Source organism: Mesitornis unicolor, unplaced genomic scaffold (genome assembly GCF_000695765.1).
Source record: "Mesitornis unicolor isolate BGI_N332 unplaced genomic scaffold, ASM69576v1 scaffold29549, whole genome shotgun sequence".
In the NCBI taxonomy this organism is placed as follows: Eukaryota; Metazoa; Chordata; class Aves; order Mesitornithiformes; family Mesitornithidae; genus Mesitornis; species Mesitornis unicolor.
The window spans coordinates 83577-111480 of record NW_010208466.1 but is presented as its reverse complement, the minus strand read 5'-3'; the positions used below and the strand labels follow the sequence as shown (position 1 = coordinate 111480).

The window sequence follows — 27904 nt, the reverse complement described above, 5'->3', positions numbered from 1 at the left end:
TTTTAAAATAGCTAATATTTATACAGCAAATGTAGTATTTTCAAAGTTTTTGTCACTATTTTTTTCTAAGCACAACCTTTTATTGCTATCTGCATGTATTTTCAGTTAATTTTTGACATCACTGTAGCTTCCAAGATGCAGTTTCTCATGTAGATAAAACCTGAAGTAGTTTTGGTAAAGGGTTAAAAGGCTGATTTTGCTTTAACCTGTTTTGACATGTATGATGTAGCTGGTTCCCAGACTCTCCCCACCACTTTGCCCCTTGTCAGCCTCGTCGATGTGTGTTTTTGCATTGCCATTAGAGGAGGAAGATCTAGTTGATTAGGATGGTAAGGGATTCATAACTTTGAATTCTCCACTGAGAAGTTGCTGTATTTGCTCTGCTACATTTGTACTGTACAGCATCAAAAGGTGGCTGAGCTTGAAAATGCTTCACTTTAGTTTGAATCAGCACCTTGAAATGGATCTGGAGATATTTTTTGTGATGGTTCAATAGAGTCTCAATGCCCTGTTGTGTTGATTTATGTGCATTTCTGAGACTTTCAGGGTTATAATGGAGAAAGATTGAGAGAAGATGTCTACTCTTTGCATCTGTGCTGTATTGTCCCTTGCAGCTCTGTTCTGATGTCCTGCTAGCCCCTATTTTGTAGAAACTGGCTCTCCTTTATGTCCGTTTCATTTATCAAGTTGTTTGAATCCAGGTCAGGTAATCACTGCCAGTGTTGCGGATATCATTGCAAATTACTCATTCAAGGATATTCTGAGGAAACTGGCACGGGAGAAGCAAACAGGAGTGGCGCCACCCTCATATGATGACAATTACATGGGTAAGCTAAGCTCTGTGTCAGTTAGCAGTGTTCTAAAAGCACAGGGCTCATATAAATGTGAAAAGAAGCCCTAAATTACTAATGTCTCAATCGTGAGAGGATTTAAACATGTTTTGCCTTAAGCACAACAGCGAATCAGTAGTTTGCTAGTTACTTCAGTGGGATTATAAACATTCTTAAAATTATGCACAGCAACAGATTTGAAGGTTGAGATCTTAAATGGCTTGTTAGGGTTCTTGTTATTTAATCTTAAATAATTAAGCAGAAATACAATATTTTCCCATTTGTATCTTCTTTCATTCCAAAATTATGGATTGAGTTTAAAATAATTAAAGACTATTTCAATTTTAATAGATAAAAGAAAATTCAGTTCTGCAGCATTTTGTACAAATACCCAATTTATTCTTACTGATACTTAAAAGATATGATTGAAGTAAGCAATAATAAAAGTAAGTTTGAAAATATAATGTAATAAATAGAAAAAAGGCTTTTTATGTACCTTTTATTAGTACTTATGTCTAAGAATTTGCATGATATTCATGTGTCTCTGCCTGTAAGACAGGTTTTTTCTTTACATAACTTTAGAAAAGATGCAGTGAAATTTGAAGGGAAGGATGCATCCTTTCACCTCTTCCCATAGATTTGAAATTATATTCACTGACACAATCCAAAAGTCTTTACTCTGTCAATAGCAATTATCTCATAGATTTACTAAAGCTCCAGGAGGTACTTAACTGCATCTTTGGAAATCTGTCTTTCATATAGAGCTAAAACAGGATGTTCACACATTGCAGTGCAGTAATGAAGACCTGAACTGTGCCAGTAGCTGTTAGGGCAAACCACCAGAGTACCTGCTGTTTTTTCAGATAAACTATTAAGTATTAATAATTTAGAAGCTCTTTTTGAGAGAAAAGGGATATATTTATTATGCATTCAGACCTGAATTTAGTAATAATAAACAGTTTTCTTTTTTTCCACAGTTTTAGTATACTAATGTTAGGAAATTTGCATTCTGATGAACAGATGAACAAACCAACCTGATTTTCCTTGCATATTTTTTGAAAGAAATGTTTTATCAAGTGTTTTTGCTTGTAATTTATTGTAATTAAATTTTGCTTGTAATTTTCCTGTAATTAAACAGGATACTCAGTGGCTGCTGGGGAATTTACTGGAGATTCTGAACAAGGTAAGAAGCTATATGCTTGAATGGAAACCATATGGCCATGCACCTATTAAATTCCTCTTTTTGAGTCTCTGTGCAGGAGCATACCTTTTATACATTTGAAACACTGGTGAGACTTAAGCTATGTGTACCAAGTATTTTCAGAGGGAAATATTTCCTTAGAAGGTAAAGCATAACAGAGTAGTATTTAAGTAGCCCCAAAATCTGAATCTGTTGTTATAGTATCATGCTCACGCATCTCTTCGGCAGTTAGAGCTGTGACAGCATGATAGGTGCAGCCATCTAGGCTCATTTAATTTAGCCACTTTGGTGACCAGTTGTAACAAGTGGAGCCAACAGTGGAGTCCTATACAGTCCTGCAGTCCATACTCAGATTGCTCATCTGCAGAGGCTGCTGGCCCTCAGCATCTGGCTGGACAGATGTGACATGGCTTGGAAATCTCTGTGTATGCTGAAAGCACACTTCTGTCTGCCACACAAACAAGCTAGGAAACAACATTGAGCTGCTTCTGGACAAAGACATGTGTCTACACCAGTGTGCTAGCTCTCGGTGGTGAAAGTAGATTTTGACTGCTTAAAAGATCTCCTAGTTCCAGTTTATGCTCCTTAAGGATGAGGTGCCTGGGACAGTTCATTAGCTGGCCCTTTTTATGCATTATTTTTTCCTGCACAGGCATAATGCAGTAAGAAAGAGTTCTGTGTGCTCTTGCTCCGACCCAGAACCTTATATTTAAAAGCAGGAGACAGAAGAATTGAATTCCTTTTGTGAAAACTTGGGCGTAGAGGGAGAGAAAGTGTTCTACAGCAAGGTGAAGTGTTCGGTTAGTCTCTTGAATTAGGGAAAGCTGAATGCACATTAATATAAATGCCCAAATATAGAGTCATGCCTAAGATGTTGTAAAAGTTCCTGGGTCAAGTTTGGAACAGGCCATATTTAGAATAATTTGCATTTAGTCAGCAACCGTTGTCCACAGAGAACCAGACATCTTGCAGGCTTAATAGTATTGCTTAAAAACATCATCACTGTGATGCCTTCGCCTGAAATGTTTCATGATCTGTAAAACACCTTCTAGGACTCCACGTTCATGATTTGATAAAGTAGAGCAACATGCACTGAGGAACAGGTTTTAACCAAGATTTTTATTTTTAATGTGCAGAATGTCATTACATATCTTAGAATTCAGCTCAAACACTGAGGTTCATGTTGATCCCTCTGGCAGTAGGTGACACAGGATATTTATTAGTTTCACATGGCCAGGGAAAACTGCCTTGGAAGGTGGCAGCTCCAGTCACATAGTTCTGTAATTCCCTGAGGACAAAGTCAGAGCAATCCATCCTGCAGGGGTTAGGGTTAGCAGCAGTAGTTCCTGGAACACCAGTGAGGCTTTCACTAAATACCAACAAGACTTAAACCTCACTTAATGGATGTGCTGAACTCATAGCACAAAGTGCTGTGGCAGAAGAGCTAAAAACAAGCTGAACATTTTCTGTTTTTTAAGTTGTAGAACAAGTCTAGTGTTTGTGTTAGAAACTGAACACTGGTTTTCCTGTGTCTCTGCAAGTTAAATCCAGTTTAGAAGAAAAGTTCCTACCACAGCTGTCTGGTAGCGTATGTTAAAAATAATCAGTTTTAAATAGAAATTTGTCCATTATTTAGCTATTTTCAGGTGCTCTGAAATTGTATAATATTTCAAAATGTAGTTAGCTGAACATATCTGTGATCTCTGGTCTCATACCTTAAGAGCTATGTTTCTTGTGTAGCACTGACAGTCTGTCAGAAATTATTATTTAAGGTGTGGCTTTCTTGAGGGCGTGAACAGCTCCATGGTCCAGACTCACAAAACCACTAGAGACATAGTATATTTCTAGAAATTAACCCTGCTCCCCAGAACTGCTGCTGCTTAATCTCTCATCTAGAGTTTCCTGTCCTGTGCCACTGTGGGTCAAAAAAGTTTAAAAAATTGGAACCAAATGCTATAATGTGGGAAAAAAGATGTGTCCCTGACAGTGGAAGGCTGCAGACACCTCTCTCTGTATATTTATTTCTTTTTAATGCATACTCACGTTTTTATAATGGATAGCTCTTGAATCAGTGAGGCACATAAATGATTGGCACAAAGAATTGCATTGTTGGCTGACCTGGGAATCGTCGTGTGTCCTGTTCAGTCCCTCATCACTACTTCCATCTCCCCTTGACCAAACACATTCAGCCACAGGGGAGTATAGGAACCCAGAGAGGAACAGAGGGATGCTAGGCAGGTGTCTGAGGCACTTTGGTATCTGAAGTTCCTGCTGCTGTCTTCTGATGTGGATATCCTAATGAGGAAAGGTTTAGACAGTAAGATTGCAGACAAGGTTTCACCACTGACCAGAATTATGTCCTAGAAGGCATCTTGGTCCCATGATTCATGTTCTTGTTCAATGGATTACCCCAATGCCACTCACAAAAAGTTCCTTGAAATGCTTTTAGATAGCCTGTGCAGAACTTGTCCAACACGTTCATGACATCAAGCCAAATCGTTGTGCAGCTAGAAAGAGAGAGGGTATTTCTAAGGACAGTTGTGTTTAATTTCTGTACTCTGGTGTGTGATGCAACAACCAGTTCTGGTTCCCTCAATCCGCAGCTGTCAGGTAACAAGCTGAATTGTACTGAGAGCTTTATTGTACTGTGCTGTGCTAAGTAATGCTAGGCAGAAAGAGATCTCTGTATGAGTGTATTCAACAGTTAAGATGTCATATTTAATGCAACTAGATGGATGTTAAAATATTATGAACTAATGTCTTGAAATGATTTGCGTATGTTTCTGATACAGATAAAAGACCAATATCCTAAGGGTTATATCAAGGAAGATTTAAGTGGCATGGGATGCATGTTACATGCACCACTGAGATAGCATAACCAGTTCACTGTTGATCATTTATCTTTTCAGAGTTGGTTGCTGGAGTCCCAAGGGGAGCACAGAACTTTGGCTATGTATGTACCTGATCCACATTTTACCATTTCTATAGTGAGAAGGCAGTTACACTATTTGGAAGGTTAAAGGCTACATTATATTTTCTGTCTCTTTGATTCTAAACTTTCTAATCAGAGAAAACTGCCACTGAGTTTCACTCTCAGGCTTACTTGAGTGGGTTGAAATGACTTACTGCTTTGAGTTTTGAATATTAAGCGCTTAGTCCCTTCTGAAGTCTGTTTTCAGTAGGCAGTTATAAGCATGCTTTGAGTATGACTAGTATCCTTGTACCCACTGAGTGTTACCAGACCTAAACTTACCCATTGGTTAGCATATTTCATGTGCAGTGCTGTATCCACACTGGAGAGAAGTTCCAAATTCAGATTATTCATACCCAATGCTTATTTTAAGTGCTTTAAGTATATATACTGAATGGCAGATGCAAAGAGTCATGATGTAGAGTTAGAAGTGAAGGCAGAAAATCACAGAATTACACAGAATCACAGAATCACTCGGTTGGAAAAGACCTCTGAGATCATCATGTCCAACCGTTCCTGTCTACCCCCTAAACCATATCCTTAAGTACCTCGTCCACCCACTCTTTAAATACATCCAGGGATGGTGACTCCACCACCTCCCTGGGCAGCCTGTTCCAGCCTCTGACGACCCTCTCAGTAAAGAACTTCCTCCTTATCTCTAACCTGAACCTCCCTTGGCACAGCTTGGTGCCGTTTCCCCTTTTTCTATCCTCCATCACCTGGGAGAAAAGACCAGCACCCACCTCTCTACAACCTCCCTTTAGATAGTTGTAGGTGGTGATGAGGTCTCCCCTCAGCCTTCTCTTCTCCAGGCTAAACAACCCCAGTTCCCTTAGCCGCTCCTCATAAAGCTTGTTCTCCAGACCCCTCACCATCCTTGTGGCTCTTCTCTGAACACGCTCCAGAATCTCAACATCCTTCTTATAGTGAGATATAAAATGATATGTGTGTGTGGATCCAGCTTTTACTGCATAGGAAAACGGGGGTACAAGCAACCTGATCAAGTTGAGGACGTCCCTGCTCACTGCAGGAGGGCTGGACTAGATGATCTCTGAAAGTCTCTTCCAACCCAAACCATTCTCTGATTCTGTATGAAAAAAAAGTTTCAGAAATAACCTGATTGGGAAACAGAGATCCCAGCACAGATGCATTCTCTACTTTTGGGTCCACAAAACTCCTTGTGTCTCTAGGACTTATTCATAGCATTTTTCAGAAGAAAGGTGTCTATATGTGTAAATATGTATGCATGCATGTAAATATTTATTTGGTTTATGTTCTCATGCCTAATGATGTAGTCACTGATTAGCAAATAGTTTGTTATTTGCTTCTGTTCAGTATCCAATAAGGAAGGAAAATAGTCTTTTCCCCATTTTATTGATGGAGGACCTGAAACTCATAGAATCTTTAGTGATTTGTTCAAGATCATATAGAAAAACTGTGGTGAGATGGAAAATAATTTTTGCTTTTTCTTGGCCACTTGGATCATCCTTCAGTATGTCAAGTTGGTTTGTAGTGATGTTATGCTGTAGCATCTCCATGTGCTTAATACTTTACATATTTTTCTGTTACCAGGTCTCAATTATTAATTCTTCAGACTTGACCTTTGTTCAGAACTTCACTGGTGAACAGGTAATATCAATCAGCCACATGATGAAATATTATATCTCTATAGAACATAGTTTCATTAACATAGTTTCAAGAATATACAAAATATTTTTTAGAATTAATAACCACAGAAACAAAGTATTATCAGTACTTTTTTAGAATTTATATCTGATATGAAAGCCTATCTGTTGTTTTTTATTTCCAGATGGCGTCTTATTTTGGGTACACTGTTGCAGTATCTGATGTTAACAATGATGGGTAGGTTACCAAATATATTTGGCTGCATTGAACACTCATAGAAGCAATGCCTGATATTTATTAATAAGCACAGGTTTTCAGGTGCTTCATAACTCAAGATGATTCTCTTGGCTTCTCTGCTTTTCTAATTCTAATTATTCACGTAGGCTTATCTTTGTGCAGTCACAGTGGCACAGACAGTCGCAGGCCTGGTTTGGGTGAGTTTATCTTTCTGAATATTTATTCAAAGCAGTGTGGCAGAGTGGGAATGGCCAGACTCTTAGGAAACAGACCAAGGTAGAAGAACAGTGAATAGACAGTGCTAGCTACAGCTGGGAAGAGATAGGCAAAAGTGAAAAGTTTATTCTCCCATTCTCATAAGCAGGTATGTCTTCTCACATGTGGACCATCCATAGCTTCACTTCACAATTTTAAAAGCTTTCCAGTGTCATCAGCTCCTCATTCCAGCACCTACTGTTTGGTCATCCATTTTCATCATCCAGAGGATCAAAAAGTGTCTCTGGCCCATAGTTGTTATGACAGGCATTGTGCTTGTCTGAGGGAGAATGCTGCTCAGCTCCCAGGGTCGTGCCTAAGACACTTGGGGATTTCAGTCCTTGTTGAGCAAAACGCTTGCTAACTTTGAACTTATTTAAAGTCTGATTAAATGCTTCAGAAGATCAGGACTTACCAAAGTTAATATTAATACTTTTTAGCAAGGAGGTAAAGATCCCTGAAGCTCAGGGCCTTGGAAGAATGCACAAAGGTGAGCCAGGATTATATTGAGAACTGTGACATACTCTTGCTTATTGCAAAATGTCTCAGATGTGTCTGCCTTATATTCTTTTATTGTAATTATTTCTTATTGGGTTAATTAATATTCTTAATATTTTTTCTATGATAAATCACTGCTTCCTATTGGTGACTAGTGAGCCTTTAAAGAGTGAGGGATACAGGAAAAGAGAACTAAGTAACGAAGTGATAAAATATTATTGCAGTTCCAAAACAAACAAACAAAAAGCTTCAACAGTTTCTGTGGTGGCTTCATAGTACTCAAATCTTTCCAAGTTTCTGAGGTCAAATTTTGTCATAGTACCTGACCAGAGTCAGGATTAATTTAGTCCTACTGTAATTCATTACTGATGTGAAAGGGTGGAAAAACATTGATCTAAGTTACAATAGACACTCATTAGACCTTTGAGGAACTTGCTATTTAATTTACCACTGAACCAAACTATTTTCTGCGCAGGTTCTTTTCTGTGAATCATAGGGTTACTTGGCAGGTCTCTCATTTTCTGTGTACCTCTAAGACCACAGTTTATGTCAATATATAATCAGACTGCTGTTGAGGCCTGTGTGGTCTCCTGGTCTGTATCTTAAAAGAAATCTAATGACTGTCTCTGAGATCCAAACATCCCACAGAAAACAAAACACAAAAAGCTCTACTTGATAAACATGTCTGATTAGATATGTAGTCTGTCTTTGCTGGTTTGCACATATAGTCAATAAAATATTTATCTGAAAGGGAGAGTAAAACAGAGAGGGTAAAAAAGCGAAAGGGAAATGACCACTTCAAATTCACTTGGGATTTTTGTGCAGCAAAGGACAAAGGAGGTAGTGATGACCTTATCAGTACAAGAAATCTGATTAAGTTATATGCTGACAAGATTAATAGGAATGATACTTTGCTGTAATAAGACTGAAGACAGGGCTCAAAGATTAGGCTCATCCTAGGAACCATGCTGTGTACCTTCTGCAGAACGGCTGGAGCAGGTGTTCCAGGGTGACTCTGGCAGTTTTATCTGCACCACATTAGGACTGTAGGTAGAATAGGGAAACTGAATATATTGTTTGAACTACCATTTAGTTACCCACTGCTAATAATGAGAAATCCACAATGAAACAACAAATCAAGCTTTGCCATCCACTTGCAGACTACATTCCTAGTGAAGAAGAAAAAAGAGAACATTTTCAATTTAGACTGAAACAGTCCAATAAAAATAGTGGAATAAACTGTTTACCAGTCTTTTATTTGGCCTATATCAAAGCTTCCCATAGTTATACTTTGACCTTTTGACATTTCCCATACTCCTGCTTTTTATTACTCGGCAGGATACAAAGAAACTGCATACAGTCTCAGCAGGTGGTGAGCTTGTGCTTTTTAGAGTTTTGGGTTTTTTATCAGAAGGGGAGCAATACTGACTGGTTACCTTTCTGTGCTGGAACAAAAATAAATATATAATTGATGTTAACAGCAACATTTTAGTGCAGTAATGAAATAAATCTAATGAGCAACTTCAAAATACCACTGCAAACTGAACTGCGCTTTATTACTGTCCAGAGCTTTTGCTTTTCCTTCACTCTTATAGTCTTTTAAAAGGGATCACATCAACCTGAATTTGGCTTAGAACTCCAATTTTGTAAATATAAACAATGCCTACAATTTAAAATCCAATTGAAATATCCTCCTTCACCAACAAAAATGCATAATTGTAATCACACAGGTACTTATAACTCAACAAGTGACCCCCCCGCCTTGACTGCTTGATGTTTAAGTGCTTAAACTGTAGGAGCTGGAAGGTAAAGCTGAGTATAAAGCATGGTAGGCAGCAATTGCTTGCTTGTTACCCACTTGGAGAGAAACCAGGAGTAAGTAAGTGAGGTTCAGAGAGAACAGGGTAGGTCCTTCCTCTCTGATGCTGGTACACTGCTGTGGCAGTACAAGAAAAGAAACAAACCCCAAACTCTAGAATTGCCTGGGGGAGCATCTCTTCTTGCAGAGGACTTGCTGAAGTAATTTGCCTTGACCTACAGAGCCTGAGACTGAGAGAGAAGTGGGAAAAGCAAGATGGTGAGGAAAGGAAGGTTTTGGCATAGGTGGGAAATGCCAAGACCTGGAGGGAAGGCAAACTAAATGCTGAGATAGGTCGGTGTAATTTAGATGACTGCCTTCCTCCCAGCTTTCCCTCAGCAAGTCAGAAGATGAGCCGTCTGAGTCACTGGGTACTGGTCCCAGCTGCCTGGACAGTTCATGCATTTTTTACAGTCATTGTCATTTATTTTAAAAAAGTAGTAGAAATTTTCCTAGAAAAATAACCCAGCACTGTGCACTTGCAGCTTAGATGCTGTGATCCCTACACAACAGGCTCCAGCTCCTGTCTGCTTGCTTTCTGTCTCACCTGATGAATCTTGTGTTCTGGTTTAGGCTTCTGTTTAGAGGATTTTGGGCCACTGTGGATTACAGTCTGCCTCTATCCTGTCACCATTTTAGGCATATTACTGGATATTACTTTATGGACCAGAGTTTCAGAGGTATCTGGGTATCTACTTATTTTACATCGATGCATTGGGATCTTCCTGGCTCTGAGTCTGTTGATTTCTTACCACCTCTAAAAACATCTTCCTTTAGTTTTACAGTCCTTAATTTGTAAAATACTGGAGCCAAGCTAATCTTTTACTTAATAGTTTATACAGCACATAACAACATGGGGCCCCAGTGTTAGTGAAAATGTCTGGACAGTGGTGTAATAAAACAATAATTGATGATAGTGTTGCTGTAATGCTTTTAGTACATGGCAAATGTAAAATAACTTGTAAAAAAAAGAGCATTCACGATCTGTTTTTGTTGCTGCTATTGTTTCATGGCAACCATTTCAGCTGACATTTTGTCCAAGCCACTAACATCTTCCATTAGTAGAGGAGAATTTTTGATGTTTAGTGTGGAAGGAAAATCCCACCTTTGATGTCAAGTCAGCATCTGCTTGGATTCTTTTTTAGTTATTCATGCCATGGGGTAAAATATGTCATATAAATAATAGAACAACTGTACCAAGGTGACCTGACAATTTGAAGTACAATTTCCTTTATGGAAAATTACTACAAAAATTAATAGAAAAATAACATTTCTAGAAGCACTTCGTCACAATTTATAGAATGTGTAAGTTCTCCAATGTGAATGAAAGGCTTCTGGATGGGATATTCTGTACCAAATTCTATGGTGCATATCTTAGAACCATAGTATATATCTATGGTAAAGTATTAGCTGAGCTACTCATAAATCATATGGGTCTTTTCCTATCAGGATTGTAAAAAAACATTGTAGTGCAATTTTACTAATTGGTTAACTGATGGATAAGGCCTTTGTGAAAACATCACTACTGGGAATATGATAAATTGAGTGTAGAAGGTTTTCTACAAGTTTTACAAAGTTTTAAATAAGTTTCATTTTAGAGCAAGAGAATATGCTTTACAAATTAAAAATTCTGGGATAAATTAGTACTAGTTGTTTGCAGTAACAGAATTCTTTCATGTAGATGGCCAATGTCCACTAAATGTAATGGGAGTTATCCTATTAGTTTTTACAGGCTTGAACAACCTTCAGAGATTAATCTGATACTATCTTTTCAAATCTCAGAATCATTTATTGAGGAGATTTCTGCTTGTTACCTGTCTATCTATCTTGCTTGATTTACTGTCCAATAAAGCGTCTTTTTTTCCCGCTAAATGAATGTTGGTAACATGTTTTGAAACATCTCCATTTAGAACAACAACATGCAAGATATCCTTTGATCAGTCTGTCGTCTTTTACTGATTCTTCTTGGAGCAGCAAAATGGACAGAAGGACTTTTCTCTCTAAGCCTCATATTTCTGTGATATTATGATGTCCTTTCTCTTTAATATTTAATACAGCAAAGTACATGAGCACTGCAACTACTCATGTACCTGATAATCAATAGAAGTATTTTCAGAAATAAAGCTTTGTCTTTGTCTCCCAGCTTCCATTTGAATTGGTGATGAAGCACTCTCTATTAATTGATGCTCTACCCATGTTTCCTGTATATTATTTCAAAAATCTGCTGGAAAGTGGCAGTTTTTGTTCTGTTGTTCACTTACTGATATGTAATCTTTAGAAACTAGATTTTATACAAATATTTGTCTCTCATTAGCAGTGTTATCAGGATAGATGTACAGAATTTGTTCTAGTAACACGGATCCCCTCTAAGTTAAGTTCCTGACTTCTGGATTATTAACTGCGAAGTACAGCTTTTCAGTGGGCATAAATTGAAGTGCAGTAAATTTAATTTAAACCTAGAAAGAAATGTTTTTGCTGTGAGGGTGATCAAACACTGGAAGCAGTTGCCCAGAGAGGTTATAGAGTTGCCATCCATGGAGATATTCAAAACTGGAGTGAGCACAGCCCTGGGCAGCCTTCCCTTGGTGACCGTGCTTTGACCAAGAGTTTGGAGTAGAACTCTGGAAGTGCCTTCTTTCCTCAATGACTCTGTGATAATTGTCAGCTTCCTTTCTAACAAATGTATGAACTGTGTTGATTACACTCAGTCTCTCAGTGACACTGATTTTGGTTTGACTGTTCCAGTTTAGATGATATCTTAGTTGGTGCCCCTCTTTTTATGGAACGAGAATTTGAGAGCAATCCCAAAGAGGTTGGGCAAGTTTATCTATACCTGCAAGAAGGTGCTTTCCTCTTCCAAGATGCCCAAGTTCTGACAGGCACTGAAGTGTTCGGCAGATTTGGCAGTGCAATCACGCACCTTGGAGATCTCAATCAAGATGGATATAATGGTAATTTGTATGTAATATATATGTCTATATAACATTGAAGTTAAAAATGGCTAAGCAATGAATATTAAATGTCTGTGCAGTGGCTGAAAAAGGCTTTTTAGCATGGAACAAATCCTAATGGAATTGATATTGAGGGTCAAACTATGAAAAGCTTACATGTAGGAGGGCAGTCATATTGACTATAGCGCTATCTTTTACTAAATATTAGCATGTTCATTTGAATAAAATTATTATCTCTTTTTTATGACTACATGGTCAGTATCACCCTGGTTTTCCCTGCATGCATTTCTTTCTATTTCCAGGATGTTAGGGATCTGCGAAGCAGGCATCTCTGCATCTAATACCCCAAGGAGCTTTTCCTGGAGGCAGTATTTTGCACAGTAGCCTTAAAGATAGTTGTCCCACTAAGGAAAAATCAATGGACTTAGCTCCTCCTTAACTTGAGGGCTGTTTTTCACTGCAGGGCAATGTCACCAATGTGTGACTCCTGTGCAAAGGATAAGTCATGTCAGGAACCATAGGATTGTACTCGGGTTCTTGGTGCACAAAATCCGAATACCGTGCTGTGGGTAGAAGACACTGGATTGTGACTGCTGAGAATGCCCTCACTGGCTTGTCCTGGAATCCCACCATGGAATTGAGCCCAGCTGGGCCCATGGTGGAGACTTCCTGTTTTCTACCCGTGAGCAGTAGCAGATGCCCTCAGCTTCTGTGGGCAGGGAACGTGGGTATCCCTGTTCTCCACCATTCTGGTAGGGCAGGGAGAGGACATTCCTACTTTTCTCTCTCACCATATAGAGAAGGCTAAGAAGGATCTAGAGCCAAAGTCTTCTGCTTCATGACTGAACATACCAGTCATAGAGCTTTGGTGCGCTCCTGCCTTTAGAGTGAAGGTACAAATTCCAGGTGCTGAAGTTCAATAAAGGAGTTCAGCACCAGCTCCTAGATCAGGACCTAAAAATGAGAGCTGTAGATGCATATCCTCCTAGTGTTTCCTGTTGGCTAGCCCAGCTAGTGCTACACGTGATTCTCTCCACATCCCCTGCATAGGAACCAAGAACTTTGTGAGTTCCACTTCTTGGATACGGCACCTCATTTTTTTAAGGATTGCGGTGCTTAATTGCATAATTCCCCAGGCCTTCTGTTAAATTACTGCCTTGGTACTATTCCCATTTCTCAATAAGATGTTGGCTTGATATAGGTGAAAACATAATATTCCATTGTTCTCTTTTGCATGCTAAAGCACTGGATGTTTGAGGGTTGTGGGCTTTTTTGTCTATGTTGAATATTTTATTTGGAAAAGGAAAATAAATTGTATTGAACAACTGTTCCTTATTAATTAGGTGATAGAGGAAATCAAAGGAAATTTGTGTCTGTTTAAAAATATGGAAGTAGAAGCAGGCATTCATTAGATCTTGGTTTAAGAAAACTTGTTAAATGCCCTGGAAATATGGTAGAGGAATCCAGTGTGGGTTAACTATTTAGCATAATGCAATCATAGGGTGATTTTATAAGCTTTCATCAAGAAAGTTTTACACAGAAAAGACACTACAATCATATATGTATATTTGCCCTGAAACTAGAATCCATACAGAAGTACAGAACGTTCAAGGTATTGCATGTATGTAGCAGAAGCCATTTATGTCTGTTTTACTCCAGAGAATTAATTTTTGCTTTATTTTAATTGTGCCCATTCTTTTTATTCTTTTATTGCGCTGCAGACATTGCTATTGGTGCACCATTTGCAGGAGAAGACAGAAGAGGGAAAGTGTTCATTTACAATGGATACAGTAATGGGTTAAATGCTAACCCTTCCCAGGTTCTCAATGGAGCCTGGGCCTCACAGTCCATGCCTTCCGGATTTGGCTTCACTCTAAGAGGAGACTCAGATGTAGACAAGAATGATTACCCAGGTAAGATTTTTCCATTAGAAAGGGAATTTCATACTTCCATTCTCTGGAAAATTCATCATGACTGAACTGCTCCTTTTGGAAGGCAGAGGTCAGAATAAAGAACACACATTTTTGGATAGTCCTAGCTTACTTTCTTGAGAGTTAAAATCAGACAAAACAAATGCTCCCTTTCCTGTCAAAAGACATGATCAGAAAGGCAAGAAAGGGTTTAAATAGTTACATTAACATGAAACATGTGAAGTTCACCATAAAAAAGCTTAACCCTTTCCCCCCACTTCCAAAAACTGAATGCTCTCAGCTTATTGAACTTGTAAGGTCTCCTTCATCCTGGCATTCTTTTTTAACTAAAAACATGTTGTGTTGTAGAAGAAGAGACTGCCTTGGTTATGTTGCTAAGTTGTTTTTTGCTGTCCAAAGAGACCCTGAGCTATATATAGATTCTTAATGGCTTTGACTGCGTTACAAAGAAGCAGAGAGAATGCTTAAAGGCAGATAATTAATTTTGGCCTTTCCATCCCTTTTATGCTTTCATTTTGCTATATGGACTCTTCCTTTTTAGGTTAGCTTTAATTCTTCTTTATTAGTTTACCTGACATGCATTCAAATTTATCAAGTTTGTAACACTAGTTGAGTTTCTCCAGGGAGGTATTTATTTTTTAACAGACATGTTCATATAGCCTAAGTAGTCTGAAGGTTGGAGTTATTTTATATGTGCTTGTATTTACTCTTTCTCCTCTAGAAGCAAATCTGTTCTGTTTCTTTTTATCACAATTCACAAGCCTCAGCAAGGGTGTGCAGTAAATCATCGTATTTTGTTACTGCTAAAGGTTCATCCACAGTAGAATGCTGATAGTCTTTACTTCCCTAACTTACTATGAAGTCACTGTTATTAGCCTGGGTTATTTCAAGTCTAGAGTTCTTATAAGTTGTGTTATTCCAAAAGTGAAAACTGTTTTTTTTAAAGGGACAGAAGTGGGATCTCTGTTACCTTTTTGTGATGGCTTGTGAAAACCTTGAAAAAGGTTTCTTTTATCAAAAGCAGAAGAGAGTGAGTAGGGGTGTTTACAATAGAAATTATGGTTTTACAAACAGAAAAGCTGACTGCAGAGTAATAAAGTGAGGCTATCACAAGACTGAAGTGAGAGGATCTTTAGCATTTGGGAAAAGAAAGGGCTTTTCTGACTTTTTTGTTTGTATATTGTTGATGTTGCTATTAATAGTCTTTCATTGTCCATGACTAATGAGGTTCTTTTGGACAACAGAGCTCTTTATTAAAGTTTCAGCATTTAAACATTTCCTAAAGCACCCACAAGGCCACCCAGCAAAACCAAAGAAAACAGGATATTGCATTCCTGACATTTCTAAGATAGAAAAGATAGAGAGAAGGGAGAGATTCTTTCAGGTCTTCTTTGAGTCACATGAGGAAGACACAAGAGTAAAAGTGTAACTAGTGTATTGGCATACTTTATATGAAGCATCTTTTAATCTAATATGTGAAAAGATTGGATGATGGATCTTGATCTTTCTAAATATGTACTAAGGAACTGCTGTTGTCAATTCAGATTTCTTGGAGTTATTCTGCTTGTGATTGTTGGCTCCGCTATGCATCCTACTTGCAGAATTTCACCCTGTGATATCAGCTCACTATGTGTTAGACGATTTTGTTTTATTACATGAATTACTTATTTTAGCAAAAAACCCCACAACCCTGTATTTACTGTTACTAGCTTTTCCTTCCATCCTTCAGCTGAATATCTGGATGAGCAGTCCAGAGTATCAGAATCTGTCAGAAAATTACAGAAGAAAGCCTTACTGTCAGTCAGGCACCTCTTTTATTCACAAAGTCTTGAAGCATCAAAACAGAGCTGTAAAAATAGCACTACTATGGCATAGCATTAGCACAAAAATAGAATTACTTTCTTTGGGAAAAAGTTAAAAAAAAGAAAGGAAATAACATGAGGAAATGCAAATCCGGGACGAACACTAGGCAATGAAGTAAGTCATCCTTCTTGTGTCAAAGAGCTTTTCTTCTTCACCTCCTGACGGAAATGCTGAAGGGCAGCCATTATACAATGAGGAAATGAGGGACTGAACTTGGAAGGAAGTTTTATTTTAGATGTCAGCTGAGAGGCATATTATTTGCTGACTACAGAATGTCTTGGAAACTAGCCTTTGATTCAGTGCTTCCCAAACTACTGGTCGTGACTGTGATTCAAAGAGGGTAGTAAAAGATTAGAAAAAAAAATCTCAAAATTTTTCATTTAAGCTTTTTACTGTGTATATTATAAAATCAACCATTTTATAAAAAAGAAAAAAGTAATAAAACCAAATTATCTATTTACTCACATAAGTTCAGTTCCCATAAACTTGGAAATGAGAGCCAGCTGTAATGACTGGCTGCAGGTGTAAATATGTATTGCCACAGTGTAAGGCGAGATTCTCCAAGCAGTGGCTCTTCCATGACTAGAGTTCCAGTGCTGTGTGAAGACAAATGAGCTCAAAGAGGAAGGCAGATAAAGCGTATCAGTCAGATAGATTGAATGTACCAAGCCAGCTCTCTGCTTTTTGAGGTGACTATTCAGAGGAACAACCAACGTGCAGCTTTACCAGTCTTCCAAGTGTGGCAATGACAAGCTTTGTACCATGTTACCCGAGATACTCTGTATCTCTCTAGTATAAGTACCCAGTATATGAAGGAAAAGACCAATTAATCCTTCTAAGCTACATCTGCACTAGTAAATTAAATTTGCTGCTCTTTGGTTCTGAACAGTCCTTGTCCATAGTATCAAACTCACTTTCTTGCCAAAATGGGGTCACTACAGGCTCTCTTTTGGAGACTAACAATTGGCATGGGGCAACTGCTTTAGGGCTGTTCTAATGATAGCACCACAGACAGTGCAAGTACAGCACACAAGCACATTTTCTGGCACTAATTCACTGACATCAACATTATTGTAACATCTTTCAGGAGATTATCCATTTCACAGTTTTCTGAAAATTCATATTTAAAAGTCATATTCAGAGGAGAGGATCCGATCTCACTTATGCTGCTATAGTAAATACTGACTTAATACAGTTAGTCTGAATTGAGAGTCATGCGAAAAAATAGAGGGGTTTAAAGAAATAAAGGAGCAGTGAATTGAGTGTAAAAATGTAAAAGATGGGCTTTTTTCATCAGTTTAAGTGGAAATACAGTGGCAGTTGGAAGGAATTATGTGCAAGATTCTGTGCTGCACTTTCAGTGTGGAGGTTAGAAAATGGCAAAGCAGCACTGTGCTGTATCTGAGGTTGTACTAGTGAGCCCCATAACACAGTTTGTATAGCCATGGGATTCTCTGTAACAGCAGCTCTTCAAGGTTTGTCCAAGATATTCTGAAATCGCTGCATCAGCACAACCTTCCTGGCTGTCTTCTATGCTGAGACATCTGAGCAATGTAATGATACCTTTCAGTACAGCTTCCACACCGCTTCGCAAACTTTTTGCTCTGTCCTGACCTTTAATTTGTGTCATCAAGGCCTGGAGCAGTGAATGAAGCCTCAGCTTAGGCATGTATTTCAAATTGTAGTTTATTTTATTTATAATTTTATTTGTCTTTTTCTATTAGCAGAGTTTAATATTCGTAGAAACAAAAGAGGTTCATAAATCTGTTTAATGGGAAAGAAGTTTGTTTCTTTTGGCTTCTGGTCATTCAAAGCTGGTCCTGAGTGAGTGCTCGGAGTGTGTGATTATGTAGGTGATGGTGCCGTACTTCCAGCTGTTTCATTTCTCTGTGCAGGCCTCAGGCATTTGGAGGCTGTAAGGTTCCCATCCTCACATTTCAGCATATATTGAGTCACTTGATGGTTAATTATAGCAGAGCAAGTAGTTTATAATGAATAACTTAGTCAACTCATTAAACTTGCTTTCTTCTTGTGGCATATCCTCCAGCAGACTGTGGTTTCTTCAAATGTGTTTTTGAACCAGGATGATTTAACCTGTTTCTTTTAACAGTGTGGGTAGATTCAGAGCAGTGCTTTAGATAAATTCACTACTCAAAGACTGTTGATTAGTTAATTAGTTAATTGCTCAAATAAATTATGCACTATTGTTTCTGCTCCCTGCCTGTTTAGGTGCTTGTGTAAATCTTCCTTATTAACTTAAGAGAGTCACCCTGAAGTCAGTGCCACTGAAGCTTCTTCTTCAAGGTATCCCACTTTTGTACAAACACAACTGTTGGCCCATTCTTTTATTCTTTTTAGTCAAGCCTTAGTCAGCACAGGGAAATGTATAAAGGCATCTTCACGCCTTGTTATTTTGGTCTCAGTTATTATCTTAAGATAGCATGTAGTTAATATAAACAAATTACTCTAGAAATATTTTACGAAGGAAACAACTGTGATAATAAGACAAAATTTCCTGAGAACTTCAGTCATCCAGTCTAATCATATTAAAATAGGAGTATTGAACAGCTCCATTTGCTAAGTACATTAACTCAAACAGCAGGAAAAAATCCTCAAGTTTCTTTTTGAGGGGCGAGGGTTCTTCAGCATTCATAATTTTTTTTTTGAGAACGGTAGGCATTGTGCCAGCAATACCACAAATTGTAATCTAGTGATGATTAAATTATGAAGTTGGTCCAGGAGATTTGTGGAAGACAAACAAATTAAATCAGTGAGAAGCTGCATCTGCTCTGATAAGAGAGGACTGCTGAGCATGGGAGCCAGAACAAGGGTGTGGGTTCTGCCAGCACATGCAGAAAAGCTGAAATGTTTCCACCAGCTAATTATGTTTTCACATGAATAAGCGATCAAAAATGTAGTGATAAACCAAAAATCTCCCAAAATATGTTAATTTCATAGCAAAATTATTATCTGTGTAATTTAAAAGGTATGCTTTTCTAAAATTCTTTTGAGTTATTTAATGAAATCACAATATTGTGCGCAATGGAATATAAGAACAAAGCAATCAATCCCAGTAAGTAGGGATTTATTGAAATGATAGAACATTAACTGCCCTCTTTTGGATTTGTTTGTGATATAATAGTAATTAATAATAACATTATGAAAGGGGCTAATTCAGACAAAAGGGGAGCATTTAAATCAATTAGCCTTAGGTGTTACCCTTAACAGACATGCTGTGAGAATGGTTGAAAAACAGAAAAGGTTCAGGGCAGTTGAGAATGATAGGACTGGAAGAAAGTGACTGTGTTTTGAGTGGTGGCTGTTTGTAGTATTTAACTAAAATTCTTGAGTAAAGTTGGCTGAACTGGACAGTCCTGTGTCCTTTATTATGGTCAAGCCTGAAGTAATACCATTTAAAATAAATTTTATTCTGGACCTTTCCTACTGAAGTTTAGGAGTGTAGTGCTCTCTGAAGTCCTAGAAAACTAATAGAAATCTGATCATGGCCGCCTTGGCACCTGATTCACTGAGGGACATAAAACCCAAAAAAGTCACAAAGATTTTTCAACAGATTTTCCAGTTATGCAGTTTTCTCATTCTCTTTTATGAAATTTCCTTTAGCACTTGTACTTAGGATTCTAATTTTTTTCCAGTCCCTGTTTATGTTTTGCAAGTAAAGTGACAGACTGCACAAAGTGATGTTCAAAGCTGTCAGCAAATCATTCTGAGTCCATAAAGTCAACACTTTCCTGCCTGTATCCTGGTAGAGTTGCAGTGTGGAGGTGACTCAACTATGTATTATTTTGGTTTTGGGCTCCTCAGAAGTGAAAGGTGTACCAATTATGTAGCTGTTCATTGGCTATTGTTCTGGGCCACTGTCCCCCGTGAAGCCAGATGAGATCCCATGCCTCAGCAGTTTCTCTTGGGATTGCTGAACAGTCTCTAACCACGTGTAGGGTGCTGGGTGTGCTGCATGTTCCTCCCTGCCCGGACTCCCTGGGGCTGCCTCTCTCACAGGGGATGGAGATGTCCTTTAAAAATACCAAGGGATCAAAGAATTGGCTGAAGTTAATGAATCAATATGTTGTGTTAAGATTGGAGGTGGGATTTTGTTGATCTTCCTACTTCCTCCAGTTGGCTGAAGGCTCAGTCAGCATCATGGCAGGTTTCTGCCCTTTAACACATGGTGTTCAAGGTCTGGCGCAGTCACATGACACAAGCTGCAGGTAAACAGCCCAGCTTACAAAATCCAGTGTGCCTTTCAATGCCACCTGTGAATACTCCTTCCTTAACCTTTTATGATAATTTGAATCACAAAACTGATTTTCTCCACCAGACATCTTGCAAGCCTTCCCTTTAGAGCAAAGTAAAATTTGAAATAAGCATTAGGATTTTTTAACTTTGCCCTTTGCCCCTTGACTTCAGTTAAGTACATGCCACAGACACTTGTTTTAGGATTAAGCTCTGTGAACTCCACCAGTTGGGATTTTAGTGCAGACAACCCTCAAGCTGTGTTGAAATGCAAGTTGAAAATTCCTTCAGAGTCACTCTGTGCTTGTTTTCTTAGTTTTTGGGGTTTTGTTGTGACCTCACAGCTCATTTATTCCACTGCAGCAGAGGAAGAATGCAACTGCTGGCACCAGCCCCTCTTTACAGATTTTTGATTCTCTGAAAGGTAGCAGCTGATAAAGGATCTTCTCAATGAGATGACATAGGCAAAATGGCTGTTGACTTAAATCTGTGAGGTCCCTCATCCTCCTGAAAACGTGAACTATCTTAAAAGAAGGAGATTTTTGTGATTCTGATACTTCTGTCTCTTTCTCTCTGTATTTATACGCATTTTAATCTGGGCTTGGAAAAAACCTACATTAATGCAAAGGAGCAAAGGTTTTCAAACACTTTTCTTCATGCTTTTTTTGGATGGGCTAAAAGTAGTTAAACTTGCTTATTAAATCCTTACTTTTTAAGCTAGTGACCTTTGCATCAATAACATTGCATGCATAATGTTAACAAGCAATGAATAAAGACAACTTCTCTCTATTTTTAGGAGGGGCAAGTTGCTCAAATTTAGATAATTGAGACATCTCATGCATTCTGTTCACATAAATGATTAGTAATTTTTATTCTGTAGAACATAAAACAAATTTAAAACTTCCGCTTATAGAAGTGCTCTGATTTGATGTGTATTCAAATCTCATGGATTCATATCAATGTCAAAAATGAGTTTTTTACAATGATGGGTATAGGAGTTGCAGCTCACAAGGCAGTGAAAGAAAGAATAAAACTACGGCTCTGTAACAGAGCGAGTGGAAGCAAAGCAAAATCCCTAATGGTTCTTCCAGAGAATGCTCTGCTTGAATATATAATTACTTGGTCCTTACATTAGTTCGTAGATATCACTAATGGATATAAATATGTTTTACTGTTTTCCTATTCATTCTTAAATCCACTTTTCCTGATGAGTTGTTTCTCATTCAAGCTCTTGGTATCAAGAATAAGCGTGCCTTAGACCAGAGAGCAAAGAAAATGTCAGGGGAAAAGTAAGAGCTTCCAAACAAGAGCAGAATTAGCACGGTCCTGGCTGCTCTTAGAATATGCTCAATAAGGGCCTCTGTGATGGTGCCATGATTGAATGTCCTCATCTTTTTTTGCTACGCCTCCAAACCTGGCTGAGGTGGCAATGCAGAAGGACATTTGGGTGGCTAGGGGCTATCATTGCTCCTCTAGACCCATTAGCCTCTGTCTTCAAATAAGCTGGGTTCTGTCTTCGAATAAGCTGGGCTCTCTTCCAGAAAAACCAGGACCTAACTATGAAGCAGATATACAAAATCCCCTTTAATATTAAAATGGGGATGCCACGATAGTGGGGACCTAAGTCTGCACAGCTGTAGATACTGAAATTAAGAGTTCACTTGTACTAGTGAGGTTAACTGTATCTGACAAACTCATTCTTTTTATCTTCGTATTCAAACATGCTGCATTTTATTAAGCTTACTCAAGTTGTGTGTTCAGGCTTTCCCTTGTGCTCACGAAGGTTGGAGTGCTTTGTTTTTCAATGAAAGTTCAGATTATAAAATCATCACAAGACCAGGATCTACAGAGGTCTTAGATACATACCTGTTTTGCCTCTGTCATAACATAGCCCTGTACTGAAACCTTTTGAGTTGTCAAGTCTAGTATGAAACAGTACATATCCTAAGTTAAGTCTGTTGCAGAATTCATAAAGAGCATCCAGCTGGGAACAACAGAATGGAGACCCCTTCCTTCTTGTCTTTCACTTTCTGTTCATAACATAATGTTTCCTTAAAAAAAAAACCAACAAAACACAACACAAAAAGCCCCCACAACAAATGCACCAAAAAACCCCAAACAAACAACAAACAAACCCCCCAAAAACCAACATAATATGAAGTATTCTGGGTTTACTGTGGGTGCTGCTATCAGGCAGCTGCCAGGAAAAGTTCTGCCATGTGCCTTTATGGTGATGCCTATGTCTCAATCAGTTGTTTATTTAAAAGGAAAATATCTTTAGGTTTTGGTACTGTGTGCAAGTTGTCTATAAAAGCTGCTAATGAAAGACTCATAAATGTTCCAAAAAGGAAATAGAAACAACACTGATTCTCTTCTGCTATTTAAAGCGTTTCTGACCCTGAAGCGTATTCTCTAAGGCCAATGGAAGTAGAAAAATGTAAATGTTGTACAAGAAAAGGATCAGACCCATAAACTGTCCGTGCCTGCTCCTATTAGGACATTATTTAGTGGAATGCATTGTAGGACAGGCTGTTGCCCATGTGGAGTGGTTGTTTAGACTTGTGAAAACCTGACCATCTGAAAAGGCAGACAAGAGTGCTGGAAAACATGCTGCCAGACCTGGCCCAAACTCACCCAGCTGATTAGCATTAAAACTTTGTTTCTGCATCATGCTCGATGATTTCAGGGCTTTTTAAGCAGACCAGAGCTCAAACTGTGGAAGCAGCAAGTAAGGGTTTGTTTACAACCCTGATTACTGGTTTAGTAACTCATTGAGATCAATTTAGGTTGCCAGTCTGTACCGCTGCAAGGTTGGTTGTAAGACTTGGTCTACTGAATTGGACATATGTAAATCAAATTGTATGATAACAACCATGGAGTGGAAGGGGTGCCCAGATGGACACTGGGGTGCTGGAAAATGAAACAAAGCTCTTTCCTTTTCTTGAACTGTGCTCCAGCCAGAGGCAGCAGGAAAGTTGATCCTTCCTCCTCTTCTTGGCTCCAGCTTTTGTCCAGTAGGCCTGAGTGGTCCAGCAAGCCAGGCTGTGTCTTTCCAGGGAGTCCTGTGTGGGGACTCCAGACAAAAGGAGGAAATATTTGAGCCAGTAGATTCTCAAACCAAGCCAGTGCCCAGTAACTAAGATGTGCCCAAGGCTCAGTGTGTTGTTGACTCCATCCGTTCCAAATGGTAACTGATAGGAAAAAAGATGGCTTTAGATGTATAAAGCCATTGTAAAAGCTATTGTAAAGCTTTAGCACATGCTGCTACAGTGCTGAAAACCTTTGAAACTATGAGATCAGCCATTGTCTCACCTGTGCATTGTATTTATGTACACAGAGATTAATGCTTAAATTAATGAACAAAATACTGATGGGAAGGATTGTCAGGAAGAAACACCATAAATTTTCAACATGACCTGTATGAGTGATGGCAAAGTGGTTTGCATCAATTTGTGTAATGGACAATTAATAGTTTAGAATAAAATGTATAGGGTTTAATGGCATCCTTTTCCCCCTTTAATGCAAGTTGGAGAGAAGCAAGATTGGCATGGGTGACCTAGAACTTACTGGATACAACCAAGACATTTATGGTCCCATCTCTGACAATGTGTAATGTTTTCTTTCAGGCACACTGTTGAAAAAAAATACTTAGAAAGGAATTACCACAATTGGTTTATGTTACTGCTTTTTTAATGTAAATAATCTAATATAGACTGGGAAAAAAACCAAACATATGAGGTGCTTCTATATAGTTCTTCTGAAGCTGTTTTGTTTTTCCAGATTTAATTGTAGGTGCATTTGGAGCTGGAAAAGCAGTTGTTTACAGGTATGTTGTAAATACCATGGATTTTTTATTTTACAGCTTTGGTGAGAGTTAAAAAAATTTTAAAAAAAATCACATACCTGTGTTTCCCTGGTGCAGTGTGTAAAAGCTTCTCATTACAGATGATAAATTAAGCATCTTGCGAGAGACAAGTGCTTTTCTCTCATGTTCAAAACTTGTAATTTTCAGTGAAAATTTCCATGCTTAGTCTTAGCTCAAGAAACTTCTTCTGGAATGTTTGAATCCTCAGTTAATTTTAAATAACACCAGAAGAGAAAATAGTGTCTTTTCTGCCTTTAAAGCAATGTCACACACATTCTTATACAAACAAAATGTTCTTGTTACAGCTCGTCAGGGAAAAATTTAAAAGGCATAACATTGAAAATTAATTTCTTTCCGGAGGAATGGTACTAGTAAGAAATTTTCAAGTGACTCTGATTCTTCAGGGGTCATGTACAGTAAGATGTGAACTATTTCTTGAAAATAAAGACTGCTGCTTTTAGCTTCAGTTTAGAAGAAAATGCACAAGATCTCATTTTACAAATCACAAAGTTGTTGCTGACTATGGATTTTCACTGAATGTGCTGCTTGATTAGAGGTATAAATTTAAGCTACCAAATACATAAACAAAAATCTGCTGCTGCCCTCCAACAGTTCCTTGCATTTAAATATTCACCATCCATTGCTGCAACAATGTGTTCATATTTCTTGATTCCTATCTGGCTTCTTCTTGTCTCTGTTCCCAGCAGTATCTGACAGAGGAGGCGTGCTCTGCTTCCCAACTGAATTTTAGTCAAAGCATAAGAATTTTGTAAAACAGCAATCTTAGCTCATTTTAGCTAACAGTGTAGGTGCAGTGAGTAGACCTCATTTTCCTACTGCCCTGTTTAAGAATTATGCAGACACTTCACAATGCGTCACTTTGCAGTGGCATGAATGACTGCACAAGATGTGAAACATTGGAGAATTAGATCTAGTGTGTATTTTAGATAGCAATAAGAAATGTGTTATATTTAATATAAGAAAGCGAATAGCAGGGGACCCTCAATCTTTCCTTTTCCTGCAACTTGTCATATTGGTGAAACAGAATTTTATTAACCGAAATTTGGTAGAAAAAGAAAGGTTTCACTGTTGCACAAAAACGAAGAAAGTAATTTCATTTTTTAATGCTTTCCTGAAGTAATATAGAGTAGTAATCATAAAAGCTCAGCTGTGGATTAAAAGAAGAGGAAAGTAATTTTGTAATAAGTTGGTTTTGCCAGAATTGTGTAAGTTACCGTAAAATAGTACTGCTGTCTTAAAAAAAATACAATTAAGACCCTTTCTTGTTTTCATTTGTCTTCTAAATTGCCCTCAGTTATAGATTCTCATTACAGATTATTATTCAGAGGGATGGTTCCCATCACCACAACTGTATGTTCACATACTCAGCAGAATTTTGTGATTATTACTCCTGGTTTCCAAAGTCAATTGTCTCAAGACATGTCACACAGAGTTTATTTTATTATTGGCTCAAGATATTCTAGATCAACTTCTACTTTAACCAAATTATGGTCAGTTTTTAAGAATCTTAAACAGAGATAGCAAGTGTAGTATGTTACTGTTCATGGAGACAGTATAAAACAAATCTGACAGTATAAAATAATGACCAAAAGACTGCTGTAAATCTGAAAAGGCAGATGCTGTCCCTCTGTGAAAACCCAATGTGATGAAATGTGTCTGATGTGCCTCAGTCCCAGGACACACCTATTGCTAACTAGAGGATACTGTTTCAGTGATTCTGTTAACTTGTGATTTTTTTGTGAAGAACTTTCAAAATGTCATAGTAAGAGGTATCACAGTTTCTGATAAAAAAAAACCCAAACCTTCTTTTGGGTAAGAGTAGCATTATAGAAGTGTTTTCTCCTAAGTAACCCTACATTTCCAGCTTCTTTATGGCCATCTCAGTTAAGTGTTTTCTCTGCTGCAACTTAGGTACTAATGTGCTCTTTCCACATGCAGTGAACCTTATTTCTGTCCCCCAGGGCCAGACCTGTTGTGACAGTGAATGCTCAGCTCATTCTGAACCCCATGATTGTGAATCCAGACAATAAAACTTGTCAGCTCCCTGTCTCACAGCTTTTGGTGGCCTGGTAAGTTCACAATTAGACATAAACCATCCTCATCCTCTTTCTCAATTGACTTCCTATTCCTAACTTTTCTTGCAGCTTTTTGTTGAACATATTCAAAAGAAAATATTCAAACATGCTATGAGCACAACAAAAAACCCCTCTATATCTTCCAGTACTTCACAGAATCTCAAAATGAAGTAGCTAAAAGTTGAGCCTTTTTGATACGCTGAGTTGTCTTCTTTTTTTAGTGTATGATCCAGAGCAATGTTGAATATATCTTTGAAAGACAAACCCTTTACCATAGTAGGATTTAACTTTGAAAAGAAAAAGTACTTTCAAAATCTTGAAGGTAAGTAAAACAATTTAAGATCAGTTACAAATATAAAATGCTTGCAGTACAGTTGGAGGCTATCTTATAGTGCATAATACCTTGTAAAGGCACATTACTGCACTAGAAGAAAAATCACTGAGAAAGGACCCCAGAAACAGTTGATAAAAGAGGCTGTTACAAATACATAAGATACTATTTAGAAGTGGAAATAATAACAAATGAGGCAACTAAAAACAAAACAGAGCATAAACACAATCAAGTTGAATATAAAATACCAGTAAGTACTGCCAGAGAGACTGTGAGGAACAGATTTCTAAGACATAAAAAATAGTCGTATCAGTTTATTTAAACACTTTAGAGGCAGAAAGCCTGCCAGGAAGTGGGCTGGATGAAAAGAATATCCAGGTGTAAAGGAAGACTCCAGAAGATAAGGTAACTGCAGAAATTTTGCACTGCTTTTAAACCACAGGTGGTCAGACGGATTCCCCACACTGGAGACATTCTTTATATGGGATGAGTTTTAAACATAATCTCAAATGTAAGAGTCAGAAAATGTTTTTAGAAGAAATGGGTAAATATGAACCATAAAGAATTATCATGACCAGAAGCAGTTTATTTAGGAGTCATAAAGGAACTGAGCTCTGATACGCTTAAACCACTAAATGTGTGGGCTTTCAATGTGTTTGATGCAATTTGTGACTCGGGAAGTTCCTAAATCTGCTGACTGTGAAAATTTGGGATGGAGCTTTCAGGAGATTTTCACACTTTATGGGACTTCTCATATTTATCATAACGTTCCAGCAAACAGCCCACATTCCAGGGTAGAAAACAGCCCATCAATAGAGCAGTGTAGAACGCACTCAGTAGAACTACGCAGTCCCAGAACTTTAAAAACCTTTGGCCTTTCTGGAATAGGATCCAGATCAAGATTCGTCCAACTTTTTTTGTTCAAGCACCTTCTGTTTTAATAGTTGATGTAGTAGAGAGTTTACAATATTGACTTTGGGTTGAAGCATATTCATTGATCCAAATTGTTTTTTCAGAAGTTCAGTTTTGAAGTTTTCTCAGTTTTTTCATAACATTTACTGACAGTGTACTGAAAAAGACTTTTTTCTGCACAAGAGAAATAAATAAAAACATCTCTGTTTAAAAAGAACCCACATTCCT

The 27904-nt window shown here is 38.0% G+C and overlaps 1 protein-coding gene across 1 annotated transcript in view; it reads left to right on the top strand.

Moving 5' to 3' along the window:
• ITGA8 (integrin, alpha 8) overlaps nucleotides 1-27904 on the top strand; it is a gene marked incomplete at its 5' end in the record, with an annotated part of 104283 nt that overhangs the window by 16581 nt on the left and 59798 nt on the right. The window contains 9 exons of the mRNA XM_010192522.1: nucleotides 702-827; nucleotides 1969-2013; nucleotides 4941-4984; nucleotides 6575-6631; nucleotides 6813-6865; nucleotides 12222-12427; nucleotides 14149-14340; nucleotides 24253-24298; nucleotides 26320-26427. Of these exons, the coding sequence (XP_010190824.1) occupies nucleotides 702-827; nucleotides 1969-2013; nucleotides 4941-4984; nucleotides 6575-6631; nucleotides 6813-6865; nucleotides 12222-12427; nucleotides 14149-14340; nucleotides 24253-24298; nucleotides 26320-26427 (877 nt within the window). The remainder of the gene's footprint in view (nucleotides 1-701; nucleotides 828-1968; nucleotides 2014-4940; nucleotides 4985-6574; nucleotides 6632-6812; nucleotides 6866-12221; nucleotides 12428-14148; nucleotides 14341-24252; nucleotides 24299-26319; nucleotides 26428-27904) is intronic.